General features: G+C 44.3%; 3 protein-coding genes across 3 annotated transcripts; 2 read left to right on the plus strand and 1 right to left on the minus strand.

Moving 5' to 3' along the window:
• Positions 1 to 232: 232 nt before the first annotated feature.
• LOC142441286 (histone H2B type 3-B-like) lies at positions 233 to 643 on the plus strand. The gene has a single exon (XM_075543325.1). The coding sequence runs from the start codon at positions 233 to 235 to the stop codon at positions 611 to 613; it is 381 nt and encodes a 126-aa protein (XP_075399440.1). The 3' UTR covers positions 614 to 643.
• Positions 644 to 5396: 4753 nt separating this feature from the next.
• LOC142441287 (histone H2B type 3-B) lies at positions 5397 to 6922 on the minus strand. Its single transcript, XM_075543326.1, has one exon. The coding sequence runs from the start codon at positions 6908 to 6910 to the stop codon at positions 6530 to 6532; it is 381 nt and encodes a 126-aa protein (XP_075399441.1). The 5' UTR covers positions 6911 to 6922; the 3' UTR covers positions 5397 to 6529.
• Positions 6923 to 7189: 267 nt separating this feature from the next.
• LOC142441288 (histone H2A type 3) lies at positions 7190 to 8706 on the plus strand. The gene has a single exon (XM_075543327.1). The coding sequence runs from the start codon at positions 7222 to 7224 to the stop codon at positions 7612 to 7614; it is 393 nt and encodes a 130-aa protein (XP_075399442.1). The 5' UTR covers positions 7190 to 7221; the 3' UTR covers positions 7615 to 8706.
• Positions 8707 to 23895: the final 15189 nt, after the last annotated feature.

A 23895-nucleotide genomic window follows, 5' to 3' on the forward strand; every position in this document is an offset into this window, starting at 1 on the left:
GGGCTGCGGCGTAGAGGTGCTTTCTGATTGGTTGAAGTGTTCGGTGCCCTGCTATCCAATAGGGAAGCAGAGTCAGCATCTCTATTTACATAAATTCTTCCTGTTTACGGCAGCGTCTGGCAGGCTATCCAATCGAATTCTAGAAACAGGGAAGCCTTCATTTGAATATAAAAATGACAAATAGACCCGCTCTGTCCACATTTCCATTTGTTTCTACCCTGACACTCTCAACATGCCAGACCCTTCTCGTTCTGCTCCCGCTCCCAAGAAAGGCTCCAAAAAGGCCATCACGAAGGTGCAGAAGAAAGATGGCAAGAAGCGCAAGCGCGGCCGCAAGGAGAGCTATTCCATCTACGTGTACAAGGTGCTGAAGCAAGTGCACCCCGACACCGGCATCTCCTCCAAGGCCATGGGCATCATGAACTCCTTCGTCAACGACATCTTCGAACGCATCGCCAGCGAGGCCTCCCGCCTGGCGCACTACAACAAGCGCTCGACCATCACCTCCCGGGAGGTGCAGACGGCCGTGCGCCTGCTGCTGCCCGGGGAGCTGGCCAAGCACGCCGTGTCCGAAGGCACCAAGGCGGTGACCAAGTACACCAGCTCCAAGTGAGGCGCTTCCACCGCAGCCGCGAAACCGAACCCAAAGGCTCTTTTCAGAGCCACCTTCATGCTCAAAAAGGAGCGTACGACCTAAATTTGGTTTGTGAGGTTAATTTAATCGGTATTATGATGGCCCTGGGACGCATGATAGGGGTTCCTGGTTCTTCCAGGCATTTTATCCAGAAGCAAAACAAAAGCCTTAACGTTAAGCTTGCTGATTTAGCCACACTCCCAGGGCGGAGATCATCCGCATTGCAAGCTTGTAGATGACCAAGAGGGATCACTTCCAAAAACCCTTATGCCAGCCTCTTAGCCCCATCCTTTCGTGGCCCGGAGGTGAGGCTTGACGTGCCAAGGATGGCGCTTGCTGGCCCTCTGCCTGTTCTCATAGAGTCCTGGCGGTGGCGCTCGAGGCTGTCATTCTCCAGACGACTGCCAGTCTTTACAAGACTTGAGCCTGCTCAAAGCCAACCGCTTCAGCAGCGCGGAGTTCACACAGCTACTTATGATCACTATGCGTTCTTGTTTGAAATTTTTGAGCAGCAAGGCACACGGCTCCTGGTCTCCATCCCTCAGCACTCATCTAAAATCCTCCCATATTAGGACTTTTTAAAACATTTTGTCTGAAGGAAACATCTAAAGTATAAGCGCAGTAATCAGTGAAGATCCTTTTTAGCGGGAAATCTACATCTATATGAGAGAAGCCCTGGTATAGTGGTTATGGCTTGTTGGGGGGGTGGTATTGAGCTGCTAACGGCAAGGTCCTCTGTTAGAAGCCACGAGCTACTCTGCCAGAGTCTGGGCTTTCAACTGGACTCACGTAAACAGTTAAGTCTCAGAAACTAAAAGGGGGCCTGTCTTACCCTTGTCATAAAGCGTCACAAAGAGTCAGTATCAGCTCGATAGCAGTGAGTTTTTTTCCTCCCCCCTGAGTAAAAATCATATGCTGAATAAAAACATTCTTCTCTAGATGTCAGATTTGCTATTAAAAAAAACGAAGGCTCGGGCTCTTCTTGCTCTGAAAGAAAGCAAGTGAAAGAATAAAGAAAAGAAAGAAAAATCTCAAAATGCTGGTTGTTTTCCAATCGCGAAGAATAAACCGTGTCTCTTAGAGCAGACCACTCTCCCAGATCCGAAATGTGGTCTGGGGTCTGCATTTGATTCTTCAGTTGTTATAGTGAAGGATTCACACTGCCTAAGGGACAGGCACATACATTTTAACACTTAATCTTTTACTATCTAATTCAGTAAGCTAATTATCTTGCATTCATAGTTTCTTCCTCAAGAATTTTTTTAATTAAAAGATAATTTTATTGGAGGCTCTTACAACTCTTGTTACATACAGTCCATGCATCGCTTGCATCAGGCGAATTCATACTTACATTTCCTTCATTATTTTCTAGGCATTTACTTTCTCTTTTTTTTTTTTTTTGGCATTTACTTTCTATTGAGCCCTTGGGATCAGCTCCTCGTTCCACACACACCCGCACCAAGGAATTTTTTTTTAATGTTGTTGGGAGTCTTTCCCTTCTTACACATTATTTGTATTTTTGTCTGAATACTGTTATGTTTTTATCCTTAATACCTTAGCACGGTTTTGTTTTATGTTGTTTTCAGTTCCGTCTCCCAGCTGTGAAGCACAGGAGTGGATGGATACACACTGAGAATCACTGAAATAAGGGATGCATACAGAGGTGGGGGGTGGGGGTCATGGGAGTAAATAGTAAAGAAGGGGGGGAGAAGGAAGGAGCACTTAAAATGGATTGTAATTATATAGCTCCTTTTAGAGGCAATTTATCCATTGGGGGAATCCTCTAAAGTACTGAGGTAGGGGTGATTATACCATTCTCCTTGATATGATTACATGATTGAACTACTAAATTACATGGTATGTAAATTACTTGCCAATAAAACTGTTGAGGGGGAAAAGAAATTTATTTTTCCCCCACCAAAATATCTAGGCTATTTCAAAATGATTAGTAACAGTTAATTGAAAGTTCTAGTGGCAAGGGCAAGAGGTGAGAGGGGGGAAGAGGTGGAGTCTCTTAAATGCATTTCACATTGTATGCAGGCAAAATTCCTTAGAGCACCCTTTGCTAGGCTAGGGTGGTGAAACGGCTTAGTGTTCAACTACTAGCAGACACCAGGCTTGATGATCTCCTTCTTGAAGATGTATGCCTTATCCACAATAAAGCTTGTTTTTCTGCAATTAAAGTTAGAAATGATTATATTTGTCAGCTCATTGACTTTAATTTGGGTACTTGATAATCACAACTGTCATTTCAAGATTTGCTGCCCTTTGCTACAAAACACACTTCTCTCTGCAGGGTGTGTGAGTCTCACTTTATTAAACCATTTTCTTACTCTCGTTAAGGTACAACTACGCGCATCTGTGAGACTAGCTTCACGTAACTACAAATGCTTCATTAAGATACTAACTCCCAATATATGTTGGAAGTCAAGTCAGAGAGGTACCAAATTATTTCACAGATGAAGATTCTGTAGTTCTTGATGCAAATAATCTATTTCTTTTTTTATATTATTTTATTAGGAGCTGATACAACTCTTATCATGATCCATGCATACATCAATTGTGTAAAGCACATTTGTACATTCATTGCCTTCATCATTCTCAAAACATTTGCTTTCTGCCCAAGCCCCTGGCATCAGCTCATTTGTCCCCTTCCTCTCCCCTCCCCCCTCCCTCATGAACCCTTGATAATTTATAAATTATTATTTTGTCATATCTTTCCCTGTCCGACGTCTCCCTTCCCACTTTTCTGTTGTCTGTGCCCCAAGGAGGAGGTCATATGTAGATCCTTGTAATCGGTTCCCCCTTTCCAAGCCACCCTCCCTCTACCCTCCCACTATGGCCACTCACACCCCTGGTCCTGAAGGGATCATCTGCCCTGGATACCCCGTGTTTCTGGTTCCTATCTGTACCAGTGTCCATCCTCTGGTCTAGCCAGACTTGCAAGGTAGAATTGGGATCATGATAGTGAGTATGTAGGGGGTGGGGGGTGGGGGAGGAAGCATTTAGGAACTAGAGGAGAGTTGTATTTTTCATCATCGCTACATCACCCCCTGACTGACTGTCTCCTCCCGGAAACCCTTCTGTAAAGCTCCAGTGGCCTACAAACTGGCTTCGGTCTCCATCCGCTCCGCACCGCCACCCCCCTTGCTCATTCACAATGATATGATGTTTTGTTCTGATGATGCCTGATACCTGATTCCTGAAAGGGCTAAGTGTATGCACAGGTTCCATGTGCACTTGATGATACCCAAACCCATGCCAGGAGCCTGGTGGTGCAGTGGTTACCAGTTGGGCTGCGATCCGTATGGTCGACAGTTTAGAACCACCAACAGCTCTGTGGGAGAAAGACTGGGTGTTCAATTCTGGTAAATAAATAGTCCTGGAACCCCACAGGGGATCACTGTGAGTCAGTACTGAATGACAGTGAGTTTGGTTTTGGTTTGAAAACCCACGCCCATCAAGTTGATTCGGACTCACAATGACTATATAGGGCAGAATAGAACTGCTCCTTATGGTTCCGTGACCATAAATCTTTAGGGGAGCAAACAGCCTCCTCTTTTTCCCACGGATTGGCTGGTGAATTCAAACTTCTGATCTTGTGATTAATAGCCCAATATGTAATCCACTTATGATTAATAGCCCAATATGTAATCCACTAAACAGCCTCATTTGTTTGATAATTATAAAAAACTATTGTAGGTTTGAACTATTGTGTACTATCCAGTTGATTTTTTAAACCCGGAGAGACTTAAGGTCACCGTAATATTTTGAATTTCATTTGCATACTGTTTAAACATTTAAAAATACATATTTCATTTAGATAATAAAAAGGCAGAAGCACAATGGTATTTTGAATTTAGGAATAAGAATGACCTAGAAATTCTGTTTAACTTTGATCATGTACTTTATAAATTGTGGTATCAAAAAATTGATATAACATTGTTTGAAAAAGTCAACTTTTTGGCGATGCCTGGAGGGTGGAGGGAATGTGGAGTGGAAAGGGAGAACCGATTACTAGAATCTATGTATAGCCTCCACCCTGGGGGATGGACAGCAGAGAAGTGAGCGGGGTGAGACATCATTGGACAATGCAACATATGACAAAATAATAATTTATGAATTAAGGCTTCATGAGGGAGGGGGTCGTGGGGAGGGAGGAGGAAAAATGAGGAGCCGATATTAAGGGCTCAAGTAGAAGGCAAATGTTTGAGAATGATGATGGCAACAAATGGATGTATGTATGGATTGTGATAAGAATTGTATGAGTCCCCAATAAAATGATTTTAAAAAGTCAGCTTTTATAGTAAATTGGCATTTGCATCCTTGCAATTATTTAATTATTTTAAAAGGGATGTTTTCCTTTTAGATGCTAATTTGAAAATATATGAGATTTTAGAGAAGATCCATATTGAGGGGAAAAGGAGGAGTCAGGGAGAGGTACTCTAAGTAGCGGTCCCTGTGTCAGGGACGTGACGTTTCTGACCTGTTCCTGGCTCCTAGATTTCAGCCGCCTCTCACCGCTGCAGCCTAGCTTGGGCAAGCGACGGGATTTCTATAGTGATTTCTTTATTTATTCATTTATATTTATATATTCCCTGCCTACGTTGATGATACTAGTTTTCAATGAATTTTCAAAATCTCAACCAAAGAGATATGTGTACAGTAAGAAAAGTCAAGCAAAGGTAAACGGTAAGAACTGCCCTCTCCTGCATGGAGACTTCACACTAAAGCATTTCTCTGAACTAAGATGAGCAAAATAAATGCCATGAATTCAGAGAAGAAAAGAGAAAGTTTATTGAATTCGGCTCGACGAGGAAGAAGGGCAGAGTGATCAGCCAATAAAAACCTTGTTATTAATCACAATGGCTCCATTACTGTTGTGCATGGGGTTCCTAGAATGGGGGCAACTGTATGGCAGTTAACAGTAAAGCTGTTACATAAAATAACAGTGTGGCCGACACCGAGAGGCCAAAGGAGTCAAATTTTTGTTCGGGGTGGGGGCGGGGAATGGGGTAGGGGGTAGGTAATTCTCTTTCTCTTACATTGATTAAAACATCACTTGACACCTCTCCTCCCCGACCACTGCCAAGAATCGATCCGACTTACAGGGACCTCATAGTTTTCAAGGGTACAGATCTCAGGAGCAGATAACCATCTTTCTCCCGCCAGTCAGGGGGCTCCAGCCAGGGGGCTCCAGCGCAACCCAGGGCTCTCAGCCTCCAACCAAAACAAAGGGTTGATTCTACGCAGAGCAGGAGTCAACTTCAAGGGTGGTGGTGCGTTTTCACTGCGTTTCAAATAGATGCCGCCTATGCACTCCACCGGGCGTGTAACTGCTTGAGAATAAGATGTCTGCTCCTGGAGCCACCGCCCGGGAAGCGCCCAGTTGTGTCCGGTCCCAGGCGTGCCGGTGGCACAAGGTGTTCCTAGAGCAGATAACCTGCTCCCCATCCTCATAAGAGCAAAGCAGGCTGCCTCGGTTTCTCCAGGCCCACGCGAGCCAGTGCCAGGGCAACAGGCTCATTAAGTTGCCAACGGGCATTTGAATGTAAAATCTACTTTAATCTTGTGGTGCTTTTTAATGACACTGGATGTAATGGTGGGTATAGTTCTGTCACCACCTCCCGAACATTGCAAGCACTTTGCCCCGCAACAATTCCTGCCCCTGACTTCTGTAACCAGCAGCTCTACATTCTCCTATTGTATGCCCAAATCTCAATTGCACTCACATTCATGAAAGAGGGCCCCCACAGTAACCAAGGAAACGCTAGAGCATTTGTAGATGGCGGAGTGAAGCAAAAGCCTTTAACGTGTCCGAAACCCTTTTTCGATCAAGTGGGTGGCTCTGAAAAGAGCCTTTGGGTTCGGTTTCGCGGCTGCGGTGGAAGCGCCTCACTTGGAGCTGGTGTACTTGGTCACCGCCTTGGTGCCTTCGGACACGGCGTGCTTGGCCAGCTCCCCGGGCAGCAGCAGGCGCACGGCCGTCTGCACCTCCCGGGAGGTGATGGTCGAGCGCTTGTTGTAGTGCGCCAGGCGGGAGGCCTCGCTGGCGATGCGTTCGAAGATGTCGTTGACGAAGGAGTTCATGATGCCCATGGCCTTGGAGGAGATGCCGGTGTCGGGGTGCACTTGCTTCAGCACCTTGTACACGTAGATGGAATAGCTCTCCTTGCGGCTGCGCTTGCGCTTCTTGCCATCTTTCTTCTGAGCTTTCGTGACGGCCTTCTTAGACCCTTTCTTGGGAGCAGGAGCGGATTTGGACGGATCAGGCATCGCGGCTGGTCGCTGCGAACAAAAAAACGCACTAATTTCCGCAGAGTGTATTTGTACGCCCAGTATTCAAATGAGGGATGAAGGGTTCCTAATACTTGATAGGGTAAAACGTTGTGCAACGTCATGGCTAGGGCTAGCATATGCAAATTAGGGTATGGCAGATGCCCTTTATGATTGGATGCTTTTACCGTCCAATCGAAAGCTGCTTCTTAGACTACCTCCGGACCATATATATTGGCTCGTGGCGCTCCAGAGATGCTCTTGCGCGTTCAGCTTTTGTCTTTCGGTGTTCCTGTGTGACTGGGTCGGAAATGTCCGGGCGTGGGAAGCAAGGCGGTAAAGCACGCTCGAAGGCGAAGTCCAGGTCTTCCCGCGCGGGGCTGCAGTTTCCGGTGGGGCGCGTCCACCGCCTCCTCCGCAAGGGCAACTATTCGGAGCGCGTCGGGGCGGGCGCTCCCGTGTACCTGGCGGCGGTGCTCGAGTATCTAACGGCCGAGATCCTGGAGCTGGCGGGCAACGCAGCCCGCGACAACAAGAAGACCCGCATCATCCCGCGCCACCTGCAGCTGGCCATCCGCAACGACGAGGAGCTCAACAAGCTCCTGGGCCGCGTCACCATCGCGCAGGGCGGCGTCCTCCCGAACATCCAGGCTGTTCTGTTGCCGAAGAAGACCGAGAGCCATCACAAAGCCAAGGGCAAGTGAGACGCGGGAGAGGCAGAACGCCTCCACTGTACCACACCAGTCCTTTTTGAAATCAAAGGCTCTTTTCAGAGCCACCCACTGTTTCAGAAAAAGAGCCTTGTAATCCAAGTCGTTTTGTTTTCTCGGTGCTGGAGTCAATGTGAATGCATGGTCAAGGGTGTCAATGACATGTAAGCTTAAAAACGTGCACTTGGGACCCAAAGGGTTACTAGAGACATGTATGTATTCCGTGTGAGGTAGGGAAATCGTCCTTCAATAAATAGCTGCATCTTGCCTATGTTCCAGCCCATAAACCGCATGTGAAAACAAAATATGTGCATGACAGCTTGCCCTAAAATATAACTACTGGGGAAAAGGCTAAAAAGGACAATAAAGGGATTATTTTAGAGGAACAATCAAAGAGATCTGGTCTTTGAAATAATTTGTCATTTAAGATTCTGATCAGCTGTATGAGCTCAATTTAAAATGTAAAGGCTTTGTTGGGTTGGAGTTGCCAAGTTTTAAGAGCGCATGAGGTTCACCCGAGTTGATTAATTGGATTTGAAGTTCCGAAGTCTTGAGCGATATGCTTTGCTAGCTGCATTTTTAATACTTAAAAAGAATAAAGTAAATGTTTAAAGTGGGTGCCAAGTCCTAAAGGGAGTTTAATAGTGAATAGGACAATTGTTTAATGGAATCTTTAAAAATAGGTTGGCCAAAGATTTGCTTTAAATTGATTGCTAACATCTACTAGGCTTAGAAAATGAGTTTGATAAGAAAAATTAGTTTTGTGAGTTTATGAAATTTAAGTTGAATGTTGTTAGAACCAGTTTAATTAATAAATGTGGATTTTTCATCAAGATGGTTGTCCATGAACTCCATATTCCTCTACCAAGGAGGGTTTGTAGAGCCCCAGAGACGCCCAGGCAAGATCAACAGTGAAAGGAGAATATGAATAGCACCTTTCTCAAGGGCGATTTAAGGATGAAATCCCCATTAATCCTTTATTTTAAAAGTCCTGGCACAAAACACATAATTACTCAATCAATAATTACTGTCACTCTTGTGCTTGTAATCCCTTACTATTTTCATTAATTTTTTTGTAATTGTGGTGAGACTATACATAGGCATACACCAATTCAACTATTTCTACACATATAACTCAAGAACTGTTTACATTCAAGTTGGGCAACCATTCTCAATTCTCTCTCAAATTATTCCATCATTAACATAAACTCAGTGCCTGCTAAGGACTTCATTTTTCTTTATGTCTGAGTAGTGGATATATGAATATATACACATTTTGTTTATCCACTTATGTGTTGCTGAGTACTTAAAATGTTTCTGCATTTTTATAAATTTTACTGAATTAAATATGATTTGTTAAATGATTTAAGATAATACATATGTGATATAATTTATACGACTTAATGTAAGTCTATTCAAACCAGTGCTTCCTAGACACCATCGGGAGCAAACCATAATCGGCAATCTGTATAAAACATCCCAATGCTATTAAAAGTATTCACACCAAAAATTGATAAGCAATTGTCCCAACAATATAGATTTAAACAACACAACATTCACAGGTCATTATGTAGAAAGCTGGACAAGTAGAGAACATCTCAGAAAAATATGCTGCAAGGATCAGTCCAAAAGATTATATAATCAGTTATGTTTCCAATAACAACCTTTGATTCTAACTTAAATTTGTCTTTATGTAGCCTTTGTAGATCTTCAAATTATTTATGGTATTTAAGAAGAAAGGTGTTCCCTTAGACTCTAGATTAAGATGTAATGAGATGCACCTTGGTGAGGACATTACTGATGCTGTAGAAAAGCAGGTTTGTGTAACTTGTTTTGACTCCTGCACCAGCTTGACTCCTGTGCATACGCCCATCATAAACTTTGACCCAGCTCTGTCCAAATTTGCCCCATGGCGTTTCTGAAGGGTATATTATCCCTTGTAATGTTGCTTAATAAACCGGATTTCAACCTGCCACCAGGGATAAAGGTTTTGTTTTCATTCCAATGCTTGTGCTCTGAGCAAATTTCCCTCCTCTGCTCCCCTCCCCTCTCCCCTCCCCTCCTCTCCTAGCCTATCCTATCCTCTCTTCCCCCCTGGAGCTGACCAAGATTGCTGTAGATGTTGTTACCATGAATACTATTGGGTCTCAGAAGCACATCTCATTCTCATTACTGAAAATCAGCCAGCTGTTTTCTGGAACCGTTTCTGGAAATCTTGCTCTTTGACCCCAAGGTCAAAGCAGGTTCCCATTTTGGGAAACTCCCTCTCAGCCACTGGGGTGGGAGCTTGGGTTCAACTTGTTAATGGTGTTGTTTTAATTCTTAATTTCTGAAAAATAAAGTAGTCCAAATGTAATGGCTTAAAAAACGGTTTGCCGAGGGTTCTTTGAATCAACAGGGATGCTGGGCTCCCCTGTAGTTTTGCTGACGGGTATGCTGGGTACCTCACATTTTGGGGTGCCTCCTATTCTTCGCATTGTCTTTGGACATATCCAGTTCAGGCTTCTTCACATGGTTCTCAGAGGACAAAACCTGCCCAGGCCTGGACATTGTGTCCTGGGAGTCACAGGGCCAGTGCAGATTCACAAACCTAAAAACTATTCCTCCTCTTCAGGAAAGGAGTGTCCAAAGCCATGCAGACAGAGATGGGAAGAGTCTGCCCACAGGTGCCATCTACTACCGTTCCTGGGGCTCTATCCTGAGGATCCCTCTTTTCTCTAGAGCAGTGGTTCTCAACCTTCCTAATGCCTCTGCTCTTTAAAACAGCTCCTCGTGTGGTGGTGGTGACCCCCCAACCATAAAATTATTTTCCATGATACTTCATAACTGTCATTTTGCTACTGTTATGAATCGGGCAACTCCTGTGAAAGGGTCATTCGACCCCCAAAGGGGTCTCGACCCACAGGTTGAGAACCGCTACTCTGGAGGATTCCATCTTTCTTTCGTGGTTTCACCCAAGCTCTGAGTCCCAAACATCTCTCCCAGAAATATTACCATCAAGGCCAGTGATTGATATTGCCATCAAGGTCAGTGATTGATATTGCTTGATATTGCCATCAAGGTCAGTGATTGATATTGCCATCAAGGTCAGTAATTGATATTGCTTGATATTACCATCAATGTCAGTGATTGTCAGACTTCGCTCTGCAGCAGAATTGCATGGGAAAGTTTGTTTTTCAATCTCACGTTTTCACTCCCCACCGCACCCTACCCCAAGCAGATGCCTTCTTGTTTTTCCCAGTCATTCGTCGCCCATTAAGTAAACAATAAGTGAGTGAAAGCTATGGTTCCTTGTCTTCATGCCCCATCCTGAGAAGATCAGCAAGTCCTGTCAGCATTAACATTAAAGCATATGCTGGATTAATGCATTTATTCCCCACTTCAAATGGTACCACTCCAGTGGTACCAGTTTATGGTAATTTATTACAACAGCCACCACAGCAACACCCCATCATTTCTGCACTCCCACTGATGTAGGGGTTATGTGTTGGGCTGCCAAGCGCAATATCAGCAATGTGAGGAGCTCAAAACCACCAGCCACTCTTTGGTAGAAAGATGAGGCGATTTCACTCCTGTAAAGATGTACAGACTCGGAAACCCACAGGGCCAGTTCTACTCCATCCTATAGGGTCTCTGTGAATCGGAGTCTGCTTGATGGCCGTAAGTGAGGGCTAATTCCGCAGCCTTTCTACTACCGAGCCAGCTTTTAACCCTTTGTCTGCATACCACTAAGCATACTACAGCATAACAGGTACCTCAAAACATAATTCCCCTGCTTACGAATAATATTACGTAAAATAAATCTAAACCACCATGTCAACAGCTAAAGAGAACAAACTATTGTAAAATTGTATTAATGTGATCTGCAGGAAACTGAGCAGAGAAAGCAAACTACAAAACCCGACAGCCATTCATACTAAAAACTCTTGGAAAGCTAGAAACAGAGGGGGGAAATCCCTCAAATTGATGGAGATCATGTACAAAAACCCTACAGCTGACAACATAATTAATAGTGAAAGACCGAGAGCTGTGCCTGTAAAATTGGGAATGAAGCGAGAATGGCCATTGATGTCACTCAGTCAACATGGTGCTGGAGTTCTACCCAGTACATTACAGGAGAAAGCAAGGAAAAGAAAAAGGAAGGGAGTCCTGAGGGAAGGAAGGAGAAAGGAAGAAAGGGCATATAAATTGGAATAAGTAAATAAAGCTCTCCTTATTTGCAGATGTCATAATTACTTTTTTTTAATCCAGTAAATCTACAAAACGGCTCCTAGAACTAATAAGTGAATTGCAGAATAAAATGGCAGAACAAATCATAAAACATTTGCCCTATAATGTTATATTAATTTTCTCTCACTTTCAAAAAATTGAACCAACCCTTAGTCACAACAAATTCTTTATCACAATCATCTTCGCTTGCTGTACATGCATCTTTTAAATAATTGAAAAGGCTTCACGCTTTTCCTGGCTTGGCAAAGAGTAAAACAAGCAAACAAACAAAAAACCTACTGCCATGAGTGATTTCAACACAGAGCAACCTTTTAGGACACTGCAGGGGTAATCGCAGTGTTCTTGAGACTATAAATCTTTGCGGGAGCAAACAGCCTCAGTCTCCTTTTCTTGTACTAAAGGTCAAATAAGAACCATGTGCACCTATTCTGACTTACCTACAAATTCTTACAGATACTGTTCAAAATGGATCCCATAAATATTCCAGGGACTGCCTACCGATGTAGACATTGTGCTCATGGATAGGAAGATTTGACCTAGTAAAACAGTGAGTTCTGTACAAATTGACCTGTTAAAACTCTATTACATGTTGGGTTCAACACGCTTTTCTGTAGACATCCATTGCTCTTGAGTTGATTCTGACTCAGTGATCCAACACAACAGAGTATAAACTGCTCAATTGAGTATTCAAGGTTGTAATCTTTACAGAAGCAGATTGCTAGCCTCCTTCTTCTCCCCCCCCCACCCCCAAAAAAGCAGGCAAGGGCTTTAGCCACTGCACCAGGGCTCTTTCTGTTGACATGGTGAGCTTATCCTAAAATCTATGTGGAAGAACACATAGAATAACTATGTGTTATCTTGAAACACAATATTGAAAAACAAGAATACAATGGGAAACATTACTCCAAGCACCAGGAAGGCTTATTATATAGCTACAGTGACCAAACAATGATGGTCTTCAAGGAAGGATAGACCTCCTACTGCCTATAAAAATTAACTCAAACTTTACCTTAGATTTAGCATAGAAATCATTAAATTATATAACTTTCAGGGAAAAAAATAGGAGAATATCTTCAGGATCTGGGACTGATTACAACTTCTTTGATATGACACTACAAGCACAGCCCATAAAAGGAGAAATTGATAAATGGGTCTTAAAAATTAAAATTGTTTTTGAGAATGATGATGGCAACAAATGTACATATGTTCTTGACACAATCGATGGATGTATGGATTGTGATAAGAATTGTACGAGCCCCCAATAAAATGATTTTTTAATTAATTTTTTTTTACTATAGGCAAGTCCATGTGAAGAGGATGACAAGAAAAATAACAGATTAAGAGAAAATATTTGCATATCACATGTGTGATAAAAGATGAGTATCTAGAATAGAATAGTTTTGAGGAAATCTCAAAACTCAATAAAAATAGCACTCTTGGCTTTGAACAGGTCTAGCCATCTTTTACCTTTCACTTCAACCACACCTTTTCTTCAGGTGTCAGCTTAATCACCACCTTCTAGAGTGTGAATTTGTTCTATTAGAATATTCAATTATATTATAGAAGCTACACACACACAAACACACACATGCACACACAAAGACCAAAAAGATGGATGAATCTCCTAAGATATATTAAGTGCCTCTTTAAAGTGTTAAAAACAATTTTAAGCAACTTTGAAGACCAACTATGCTTAATCTAAACCATGGTGTTTTCAATTGCCTCATCTACATGTGAAAACTGGACAGTGCATACAGAAGATCAAGAAAAATGGATGTCTTTGAATGATGGTGGTGGTGAAGAATATTAAATATACCATGCACTGCCCGAAGAACGAATTAATCTGTCTTTGAAGAAACATAGCCAGAATATTCCTTTGAAGCGAGGCGAGCAAGATTCATGTCACATACTTTGGGCACGTCATCTGCAGGGGCCAGTCCCTGAAGAAAAGCATCATTCTTGATAAAATCAAGGGTCAGAAAAAGGGAAAGGCCATTAATCTGATGAACTGACACTTTGGCTGCAATGATTGTGAGGATGGCAGAGGCCCAGGCAGTGTTTGTTCTGTTGTACAGAGGTTGCGATGACTCAATGTCACCTAATAGTAACGCCTACTTTAAATTGATTGAATAAATCGTGTCATTTGAGAATTTCAGTTTGGTTTGTGAGCCCCTCTGTGTCATGACCTGGTGGCATACTTAGATGGTATGACAGCCTTAATGTAACTTTTCACATGGCCCCTCCACTAACCAGTGTGTCCATGCTACCCTAAGGCAAGCTGAGTCCTCGACATATTCTTCTCCGTCGCATCACTTCGTCTACTCCCTTCACAGCATTTGCTATTGTGGTAACTTCTTTCTCAGAGATGACTAACTTAGCCTTAGGTTGGCAAACAAACTTTTTGCAGTTTGCTTTTCAAGGAAATGTATGGAGTTCCTCCACAGGAAACAAAACCGAAAACGAGGCTTTCTACTCCTGTAAAGAGGTGCAGTCTCAGAAACCTAGAAGGGCATGCTACTCAGTCCTCTAGTGTTACTGTAAGTCAGAATCGACTTGATAGCAGTGAGTTTGGTTTGAGCATTTTATTTATTTATTTTTTGTTTGTTTGGGTTTTTTAGGGTGGAATCTACAGAAAGCACCTGATAAAGTTGTATTGCCAACTGATCCCGTGTGTTGGATGTCAATGAACAGTCTGGTGTTGGGCAGCATGTTTGTGAATGATAGACTCATCATATTTACATTTTTAATGATTTTAATTATATTTTGTATGTTGCTATTCATTTATCTTAATCATGAATTAAAACTACTCTTACATCTACTTTTGCCTTATTTTGATGATAGAGATTCAAGTCTGACCTGAGAAGGTTTACTACACAATTTCAAAACACTTGAAGTTACTGAGCAAATCCATCCAGTGGCCTTGCACTGAACGCCCAGGAAAGACTCAAATCCTTACTAAGACCTGCATAGTCTGCACTTTCCTTTACCTCTGGGTCTGTGGCTTGCCCTCCCCTGCTCCTCCCCCTTCCTGTTTGCCCCTCTCTTCCACACAGACCTTCTCACTGTTCTTAGAACAGAAGCAGCACACTTCTAATGATCAGGCCATCCACTTGCCGCGTCCTCCAGGTGGCTCTTTCCAGTTATGTTCAAATCCCAATCTCAATGAAACCAGCGCTCCCCACGCTACTCAAGAGACCCAAGACCAGCATGTGGCTACTGACTCCAGGTGACCTAGTGTAAACAGAACGAAACTGCTCCATAGGGTTTTCAAGGTGACCTCCTGAAGCAGAGCATGGGCCTGCCTTCTGAGGCACCTCTGGGTCTGAACTGTCCAACTTTCCCAATAACTAAAAGGGAAGCTTCAGGTCATGTTTTGGTCTGATGAGCTCACACCAGGAACTTAGAACCAAACCTGACACACTGGTGTGAGGTGCATGTTTGATGAATCTACTTAACAAAGAAAATAAGGCAAATTCTTCTTCCTCTAGTCAGTAGGTTGGAGCCTTGGTGGTGTAGCAGGTATGCCTTGGAGTGCTAACCACGGGGTGAACAGTTCGACATCACCGGCAGTTCTACCGGAGAAAGAGGAGGCTTTCTACTCCTGTACAGAGTTATAATCTCTGAAACCCACAGAGACAGTTCTACCCTCTCCTTGAAGATTGCTACGAATCAGAAGCCACAAAATGGCAGATGAGTGATTTTGAGTTTTCCAGTCAGAAGAGACACAAAAAAATAAACAAAAACTTAACCATGGACAGCAAGCTAGTAAAAGGGAGGATAAAAAGTATTTTTAAAAAAAACCCATAGATTAGGATTTGTGGTGACCCTCTAGGTCAGGATAGAAATGCCCATTGGGTTTCCAAGGCTGTACATTTCCATGGAAGTAAACTGACTGCCGCATCGGTGTTCCGAGGTGAGCGGCTGTCCCTTCTAACTGCCTGTTAGCAGCTCAGTGCTCAAGAACTGCTGTACGAACTGCTGTGATCTAACGCAGTCCAACTCCCCAACTGCTCTGCAACAACAGCACCTTAATGTCATCCTGTTGCTTCCATAGGACATAGTTGAACTGCCCCCAGTGGATTTTACAGGCTGTATATCTTTAAGGGAACAAAGCAGAAGTAGTTGGGTGAGCTTGAACCGCCAAACTTGGGGTAGCACCCAGCACAACCTGCGATGGCACCAGGGGTCCTTAACTGCTCTACCAGGGTGCCCAAAACGCACTGCCACGGAGGCATTTGTGACTCAGAGCGACCCCAGGACAGGGTAGAACTGCCCGTGTGGGTTTTCCAGGGATGATTTTTTTTTAATGGGAATAGAAAGCCTTATCTTTCTTCAGGTGTGGCTGCTGTTTTCAAATAGCTCATCTCACAGTGTCAAGTTTCAACCCCTACCCCAGCCCCTCCCGTTCTTAAACTCGCCCTCCCACCCACCCACCCAGCCAACCAAAACCAAACTCCCTGCCTGGGAGCACAGGCTCCATCGGAGCACTAATGGCTGAGTGGTTCCTTTTTAGTGACCACCAAGTCATCAGTTTCAACCACCCGCTGCCCCACAGGAGGAAGAGGAGGAGACCCACAGGGGCATTTCCACACTGCCCTCCCAGGGAGTTCTTAAACACCAAGCTGTTAAGGCAAGTGAAATGGGTAGACTCGGAGTTAGTTTGGTAATAAGTTACCAAAGGGTGGGAGAGAGGGGTGCGGGGGATGTGGAGGGGCGGGGGGGGGGTAGGGACCCAAGCATGAGAAGCACCACATCTCAGGCTCTGGGACACCACGGGGGCTTTAAGGCCTGGGCTCTTCAGGTTTCAGGGGCCACCTGGGTAACACAGTGCAGAGGTGTTTGGCTTGCGATCTTCTCCAGAGCCAGGTGGCCATTTTCTAGCCCACGCCTCACAGATACAATCGGGAACTAGGGGGTCCTTGGGCAGGAAGGGGACAACGCACTCGGGGGTGAGGTGGGGGGGGTGACTGACACACAGGCTTAGTGTCCCCGGAGCCCCTGCAGCCCAGGTCTCCCTTGAGGTCCTGCGCACCGTCGCGCTCTGGGCGTCCGAAAGCCAGAGCGCCGACCAGCGACTCGGAGGATCCTCAGAGGGCGGTTCTGGCGGGTCCGGAATGCTGGGGTGCCGCAGAGCTAGGATGCGGGAGGCTGGAGTGAGGGGTGCTGTCCTGGGGGACTAGTGGCCGTGGAGCGGGCCCGGCTGGTGTGGCTTCTCTGGCGCTTGCGCCGTTGCGCCAGCGGTGGGTTTTCTCACCTGGGTCCGCGTGAAACATCAAAGCTTTGGCCTTAGGGACATTTTCCGGAGTGAAAATTTCAAAACCTCTCTGCCGGACCTGCTTTTCACCTTAGTTGCCTGTGAATACTAGCCAAGGGACCACCGCGGCTCTGAGCGGACTTAGCACGTTCTCAGATCCCTAGGGCAGCGTGGTTCCCGCACCTCCTCTGAGTTCAAGCTACCCGTTGTGTTAAAATTATGCACTCTGCAGACTGATTTCTTACAGGACCCTGTATTTCCTAGGCATAGACTTGTTTATTATTCCTAGGCATAGACAAAGATGTATTCTTTCTGCAAGCCATTTTCTTCCTTCCTTGATCTTTCGCAAACCCCCCACTAGGGGGTGATGGGTTATTGAGCATCTTGGTTCGTGTTTGCCCATTGATTTAATAATCCCAACTCCTGTCAAAGCCTTGTGTCCCCCCTGCCTTTGCTCAACTGTGCTTCCCTTAGCCTCTTCTCTTTGTAGTGTTCACGAGCATTTCCAGAACTCTGCCTCCTTAGGGACGGGAGAGACCTGGTGGATAAGTGGTTATGTCTTGGGCTGCTAACCTCAAGGTCTATAGTTGGAAACCACCAGCCAGCCAGACCTCTGGATAAAGTTGAGGCTTTCTACTCTCATCATGAGTTACAGTCTTAGAACCCCACAGGAACGCTGCCTTCAGTTGTGAAGAAGATTGCAGCGGTATCGGGCTGCTAACCATGAGGTGTCGAAGGGATCAGGCATTAACGACCCAGAACAAAAAATCATATCGATGTGAATGAGGGAGAGTGCAGAGTGGAGACCCAAAGCCCATCTGCAGACAATTAGACTTCCCCTTACAGAAGGGTCACGAGGAAGAGACCCCAGTCAGGGTGCAGTATAGCACCGATGAAACATGCAACTTTCCTCTAGTTCTTTAATGCTTCCTCCACCCACGATCGTGACCCCCCCCACGATCGTGACCCCCAATTCTACCTTACAAATCTGGCCAGACCAGAGCATGTACATGGGTACAGATAAGAGCTGGAAACGCAGGGAATCCAGGACAGATAAATCCCTCAGGACCAATAAATGAGAGTAGCCATGCCAGGAGGGTAAGGGGAAGGTGGGGGAGAAATGGGGAACAGATCACAATGATCTCCATATAACCCCCTCCCTGGGGGACAGACAACAGAAAAGGGGGTGAAGGAAGACATCAGTCAGTGTAAGACATGAAAAAGTAATAACAATTTATAAACTATCAAGGGCTTGGGAGTGGAAAAATGAGCTGATACCAAGGGCTCAAGTAGAAAGAAAATGTTTTGAAAATGATGATGGCAACAAATGTATACATGGATGTATATATGTATTATGATAAGAGCCGTATGAGCCCCTAATAAAATTATTTTTTTAAAGAGAAAAGATCAATAAAGACAGGTAATCTCTGAAAAAAAAAGTATCTTGAATGTAAATCTACCCAATATAATAAAATCAATTTACCAATCAACAACAACAAAATAGGTAGCCTTGCTAAGAGCCTTCTTGAGCTTGAGTCCTCCCCAGACAGCTGTTTGCAGTTGTACTTGGAGATGATCTTGGCACTTCCAAACACAAATTGCATGACATCAGACCTTCATGACGCCTTTTTTCTGACCATAAACTACATCACTTTAAGCCTTTTTCTGTGCAGAACGTACTTCAAGTGAAGACAGTGCAGACCATTGAAAAAGTCGATGAATACAGATGACCCTATTTGGATTTCCGTGGGGGCAGACCTTGGGTGGCGGAAAGAGTTCGCTTACTTAACTACTAAGCAAAACCTGGAGATCCTAGCCCGTTCAGAAGTCCCCAGCAGAAAGGAATAACGATTTATTTCCCCAAAAGGCAGGTCATTGAAACTCCTGGAACACAGGCACGGTGGCGTACATGCGGCCATCGTGAGTTGGAATCGCGTCCACAGCAATGTTCCCTCTTTGGCTAATCTTTTTCAATGGCTTTGCTATATCCACCATCTGATTGGCTTTAAAAGCGCATTTAAATAGGTAGCTGTCTATTTAATTCTTTAGTTGGGTAAAAATAGCTACAGGATATCAGCCAATTGACATACAAATGGCTAACTTACCTCTGAAGGCCTTCAACAAGCCCCTTCTCCCCTATAAAGAACTACAAAATAAGGCAAGATTGTTCACAAAAATACAAGGACTTACCGGTAATGGAGAATCTATAACTATAACTCATAACTGATTCAAAACCAAAAACTAACTTGATCATTACTTAAGAGTATTAGATAGTCTTCATTTTTCAGTAAATAGTTAATCTAAAGTAACCAAAAAATGGACAATTCCTTATCTTGATTACACGAACAACTCTCAAACAAACACAAAGTAGCATCAAGTATGACGGTGAAATACATCATTCCCAAACTCAGACACATGACAGATCCCAAACACTCACTGCCATTGAGCTGTTGACCACACCTGGCAACGCAATGGGACAGGCTGGACAAATGCTCTTGTGAGTTTCCAAGACCGGAACTGTTTGCAGGAGTAAAAAGCCCTGTTTTTCTCCCTCAGAATGGCTAAGGTTTTGAACTGCTGACTTGTAATTAGCAGCCCGACTTGTAACCACTATACCACCAGGAAGTCCATATTCACCTCTAGCATTAATTTTATTTTTCCATATTAGAGAGTGTACTAAAATATTTTCCACTGTTTTTTGTAAGTAGGGACAAATTACTTCATTGTATTTAATACTGAGAAGTGCTAGAGAAGTGTTTCCAAAGTGCAATCCGTTCCAACAGCATCACCAAACATGGGAACTTGGTAGAAATGCAAATACTTGGGCTCACTCCAGACCCAGGAGTTCCTGGGTAGTACAAACAGTTAAGTACTGGTCTACTAGCCAAAACGTTGGCAGATCGAACCCACCCAAAGGGAAGACAGACCTGCTGATCTGCTTCTGAAAGGCCTTAAGTTTGAAAATGCTAAGGAGCTATGCTACTCTGCACCCACAAGACTGTCATAAGGCAGAACTAACTCGAGGGCAACTAACAACCGCAACATGGTTTTCAAAACCTTCATAAAATATCTTTCACAACTTTGATTTGTTTCACAATCAAGGTCATAAGAAAGTCAACATAAACCCTAAAAAATTTATCTGGAAAAAATGTATGATTTTTGTTATCCAAGTAGATTGCAAGAGGAGTCTTGGTGGTGGTTATGTGGTTATGTGGCTAAATAAAAGATTGGAAGTTTGAACTCAACACCCTCTAGCTTCAGGAGAAAGATACAGTAGTCTGCTTCTATAAAGATTGACAGCCTTGAAGAGTCTTCAAGGGGCAGTTGTATTACGTCCTACAGGGCCACTATGCGCTGCAACCAACTCAGCAATGAGTTGGTTGTTTAACATCTAATAGCACACATACAGCTAGCCAAAAGCTTGGTGTCACAGAAGCAAAAAGTAGAAAACGTTTTCAAATTAAGGAAGAAATCAGCTGTGTTACATACTGCACGAGGGGACCATAAGGAGGTCTTGTGTAAGCTTGACCTTCCTGTCAAGTTTCCGTGACATGCTGAGGAAGAAAGTCTGCTGAGAGGATTCAAGAGAGCACCAGAAGACAGAACTTCAAGAGTCATATAAACAAGCCTCTGGAGGAGCCTAAGGAGCCCCGAGGGGATATGGTTGAAGTGCTGAGCTAGTAACAAAGGTTATCAATTCAAATCATCAGCTGAGCAGCTAGGGAAAGAGGTGATGGTGTGCTTCTGTAAAGATTTCTGAAACCCTATTCTACTCTCTCCTATAGGGTCACTATGAGTTAAAATCAACTCAATCACTTTGGGTGGGTTTGTCGGGTTGTGTTTTTGTTTGTTTTTATTGTAAAGGGATTCAAAGATATGAGGTATCCATTAGAAGGTTGTGTTGGATAAAGAAATAGTTTTTTCCTCTAATAACTTTTAATCCTAATAGAAACATATTAGTTTCTAGGGCCTGAAGCATTAAACTGCTAACCACAAGATTGGTAGTTCAAACCACCAGCAGCAACTCAGGATAGAGATGTGCTATCTTTCCCATCAAGATGTATATGCTCTGAAATCCTCCACAGGATTACTATGAGTCAGAATTCACTCAGTGGTTGGGAGATTGATTCAGGGTTTTAGGGCTGTGAGAAGCTGTATCTCACAATCACTACCTCACTGTTTCTCCTGACTCAAAAGGAGTTCTTATTCCTCTGAGAGCCTCTACAGGACCTCATAAGAGAGAAGATAAAGTCTTGTTACCACTCAGTTAAGAAGAAAAACATTTTTTTAATTAAAAAGAAAGTACAGCATGGATATTTAAGAATCATCTTCAAGAACCAGTAAAATGATGGCCATTTTCACAAGGCATGTGAGAAAATGGTGTGGGGTCCATATCTGACCTCCTCTGGCTACACCAGGAGGGAGAGTCCAACTCTGCTCCAGCCCAAGGCCAATTGCTACAAGCCAGCCACGCCCGCAGACCTTTATTCTAACACCAACCAGACCTTCCTCTGTGGCACTTTGCTTTTCCACTGCGTGCAATACTCTGTTGCAATGGCCATACAAAACTCACGCAGCAGTCATGATTATGGGGATTTGTTAGGAAACTTAATAAGTGAGGCTGAGAAAACAATAAGGAACAGCTCTGTGACTGTACCAGAGCCTCTTCTCAGTCACGTAAGCAGGCACTTCTAATCCTCAGCCTCTCAGACATAGCCTTTTAGCCTCTGTCCTGCTCAGGCAAGTGTCACAACGCTTCCTTAGTTCCGATAAATGTCCAAAGAGAACCCTATCCTGCAGCCCTGTTCAGGATGCAAGTCGGCATCCTGCCCGGGGGAACTTAGCTTTGTTCTGTCCATGCACTGGGAAGCCTGCTGCATTGTCTTATGGTCTCGCTGTGGTTCCTCTGCTCTGTCTCCTGGTTCAGTGCCTCCATCGTCTTGAATCTCACATACTCAGCTAGTGCCTCTTAAATCTTGATGGCCATGGGATTCCTCTGTTCCTGCTTCTTACACGGGTCACTTTTATACTCACAGGAATGAAAAACTGCCAGTTCCTGAGTGAGAGTCCTCGATATCTTATTTGCATGTTCCCACCCAGTGACTGGTACAAAGACCGAATAAAAGAGCCATCGCAAGTACTTCCACTTCACTGTGGTATAACTCTAAAATTTCAAAAACTCTTAAAGAACGCATTATCACATTTCTTTATTTCCTTAGTAGTATATATAAACAAAAATAACAATGAGAGCCCTAAAGAGGTCCTCTGGGCTTGTTGAAAATGTTCTACTTTTCACCTGAGAAATTTGCAGTACAAGCAAGTGATACCTGAAACACTTCAGATTCATGATGCTTTTGATTTTGAATTAATGTGTGGCCAGTGGGCATTCAGAAGCCTTTTACTATTGCCCAAAGTTTCAAGACTCCACATTTAGTTTTGCAAGCCACGGTGTAAGACTCTTTGCTCAAGAAGGGAACGCTTCCCCAGACAATGGCATGGAAGCTGCAGAGTTCCCAGCCGTGCACAGAACAAGCACGATCTTATCTGTAGAATGGATGTGTTCTAAACAAGTTTGTGTCTCCAGCAGAACATTTAATACTGCTTTTTGGGAAATTATTTTTCAGGGACATTTTTCTTCATGAGCCTTGGTTCCCCTGCAGGGTGAAGAAAATTTAAACAAAGCTCAGGGAAGCAAATTCAGCTGGCAGGAGCACTGGTGGCATAGTGGGTTACATGTTGGTATGCTAACCACAGGGTCAGCAGTTCAAAACTACCAGCTTCTCTGCAGAAGAGGCTTTCTACACCCTTAAAGGTTCAATCTTGAAAACCCGCCGAGGCAGTTACCTTCTGCCCTAACAGGGTTGCTCTGAGTCAGCAATTGACTTAAAAGACGTGAGTACTTGTGAATCCTGCTGGAGGAGGTGGGGGAGTGGATGGCGGGCGTGGTGCATGTTGCTGCTGGTTGTCTTAGACTCCCATTCAAGACATCATGTAAGTAGAATAGAACTGCTCCACGCAATTGTCAAGGCCTTTGGGAAGCAGATTATCAGGACTGTGTTCCCCGGTGTCTCTTGGTGAATTCAAACTGCCGACCGTTTGGCTAGTAAGCAAGCATTCCACGCAGGGTGCCCCTTATGCGTGTCTGGTTACTTAGTGTTTAGACACAGCACTAACTGGCATTCTGCCCTATTTCCAAGTAATGCAGCAGCTCGAACCCTCTGAGAATGACCCCGAAATGAAAGCGATCTTGCCTGGAAAAGTGAGGGCTCAGATATGGCTCACGCCCTCACAGAGCTGACTCAAGTCCAAGTTCCATTAAACAGAAAACCCCTTCTTTGGGAGGAGACCAGCCAGTCAGGGTACAATGTAGCAATGATGAAAAATACAACTTTCCTCTAGTTCCTAAGTGCTTCTTCCCCGCCCCCCCCCCCGCCCCCCCCACTATCATTATCCCTATTCTACCTTGCAAGTCTGGCTAGACCAGAGGATGTACACTGGTACAGATAGGAACTGGAAACGCGGTGAATCCAGGGTGGATATCCCTTCAGGACCAGTGGTGTGAGTGGCGATATTGGAAGGGTAGAGGGAGGGTGGGTTGGAAAGGGCTAACCGATTACAAGGATCTACATGTGACCTCCTCCCTGGGGGATAGACAACAGAAAAGTGGGTGAAGGGAGTCGTCGGACAGGGCAAGATATGACAAAATAATAATTTATAAAGTATCAAGGGTTCATGGGGGAGGGGAGAGGAGGAGGGAGGGGAAAAATGAGGACCTGATGCCAGGGGCTTAA

Source organism: Tenrec ecaudatus, chromosome 2, assembly GCF_050624435.1.
Source record: "Tenrec ecaudatus isolate mTenEca1 chromosome 2, mTenEca1.hap1, whole genome shotgun sequence".
In the NCBI taxonomy this organism is placed as follows: Eukaryota; Metazoa; Chordata; class Mammalia; order Afrosoricida; family Tenrecidae; genus Tenrec; species Tenrec ecaudatus.

What these genes read in the sequence shown, in the direction of transcription:
- LOC142441288 (XM_075543327.1), top strand. Translation starts at nt 7,222, where the DNA reads ATGTCCGGGCGTGGGAAGCAAGGCGGTAAAGCACGCTCGAAGGCGAAG.
- LOC142441286 (XM_075543325.1), top strand. Translation starts at nt 233, where the DNA reads ATGCCAGACCCTTCTCGTTCTGCTCCCGCTCCCAAGAAAGGCTCCAAA.
- LOC142441287 (XM_075543326.1), bottom strand. Translation starts at nt 6,910, where the DNA reads ATGCCTGATCCGTCCAAATCCGCTCCTGCTCCCAAGAAAGGGTCTAAG.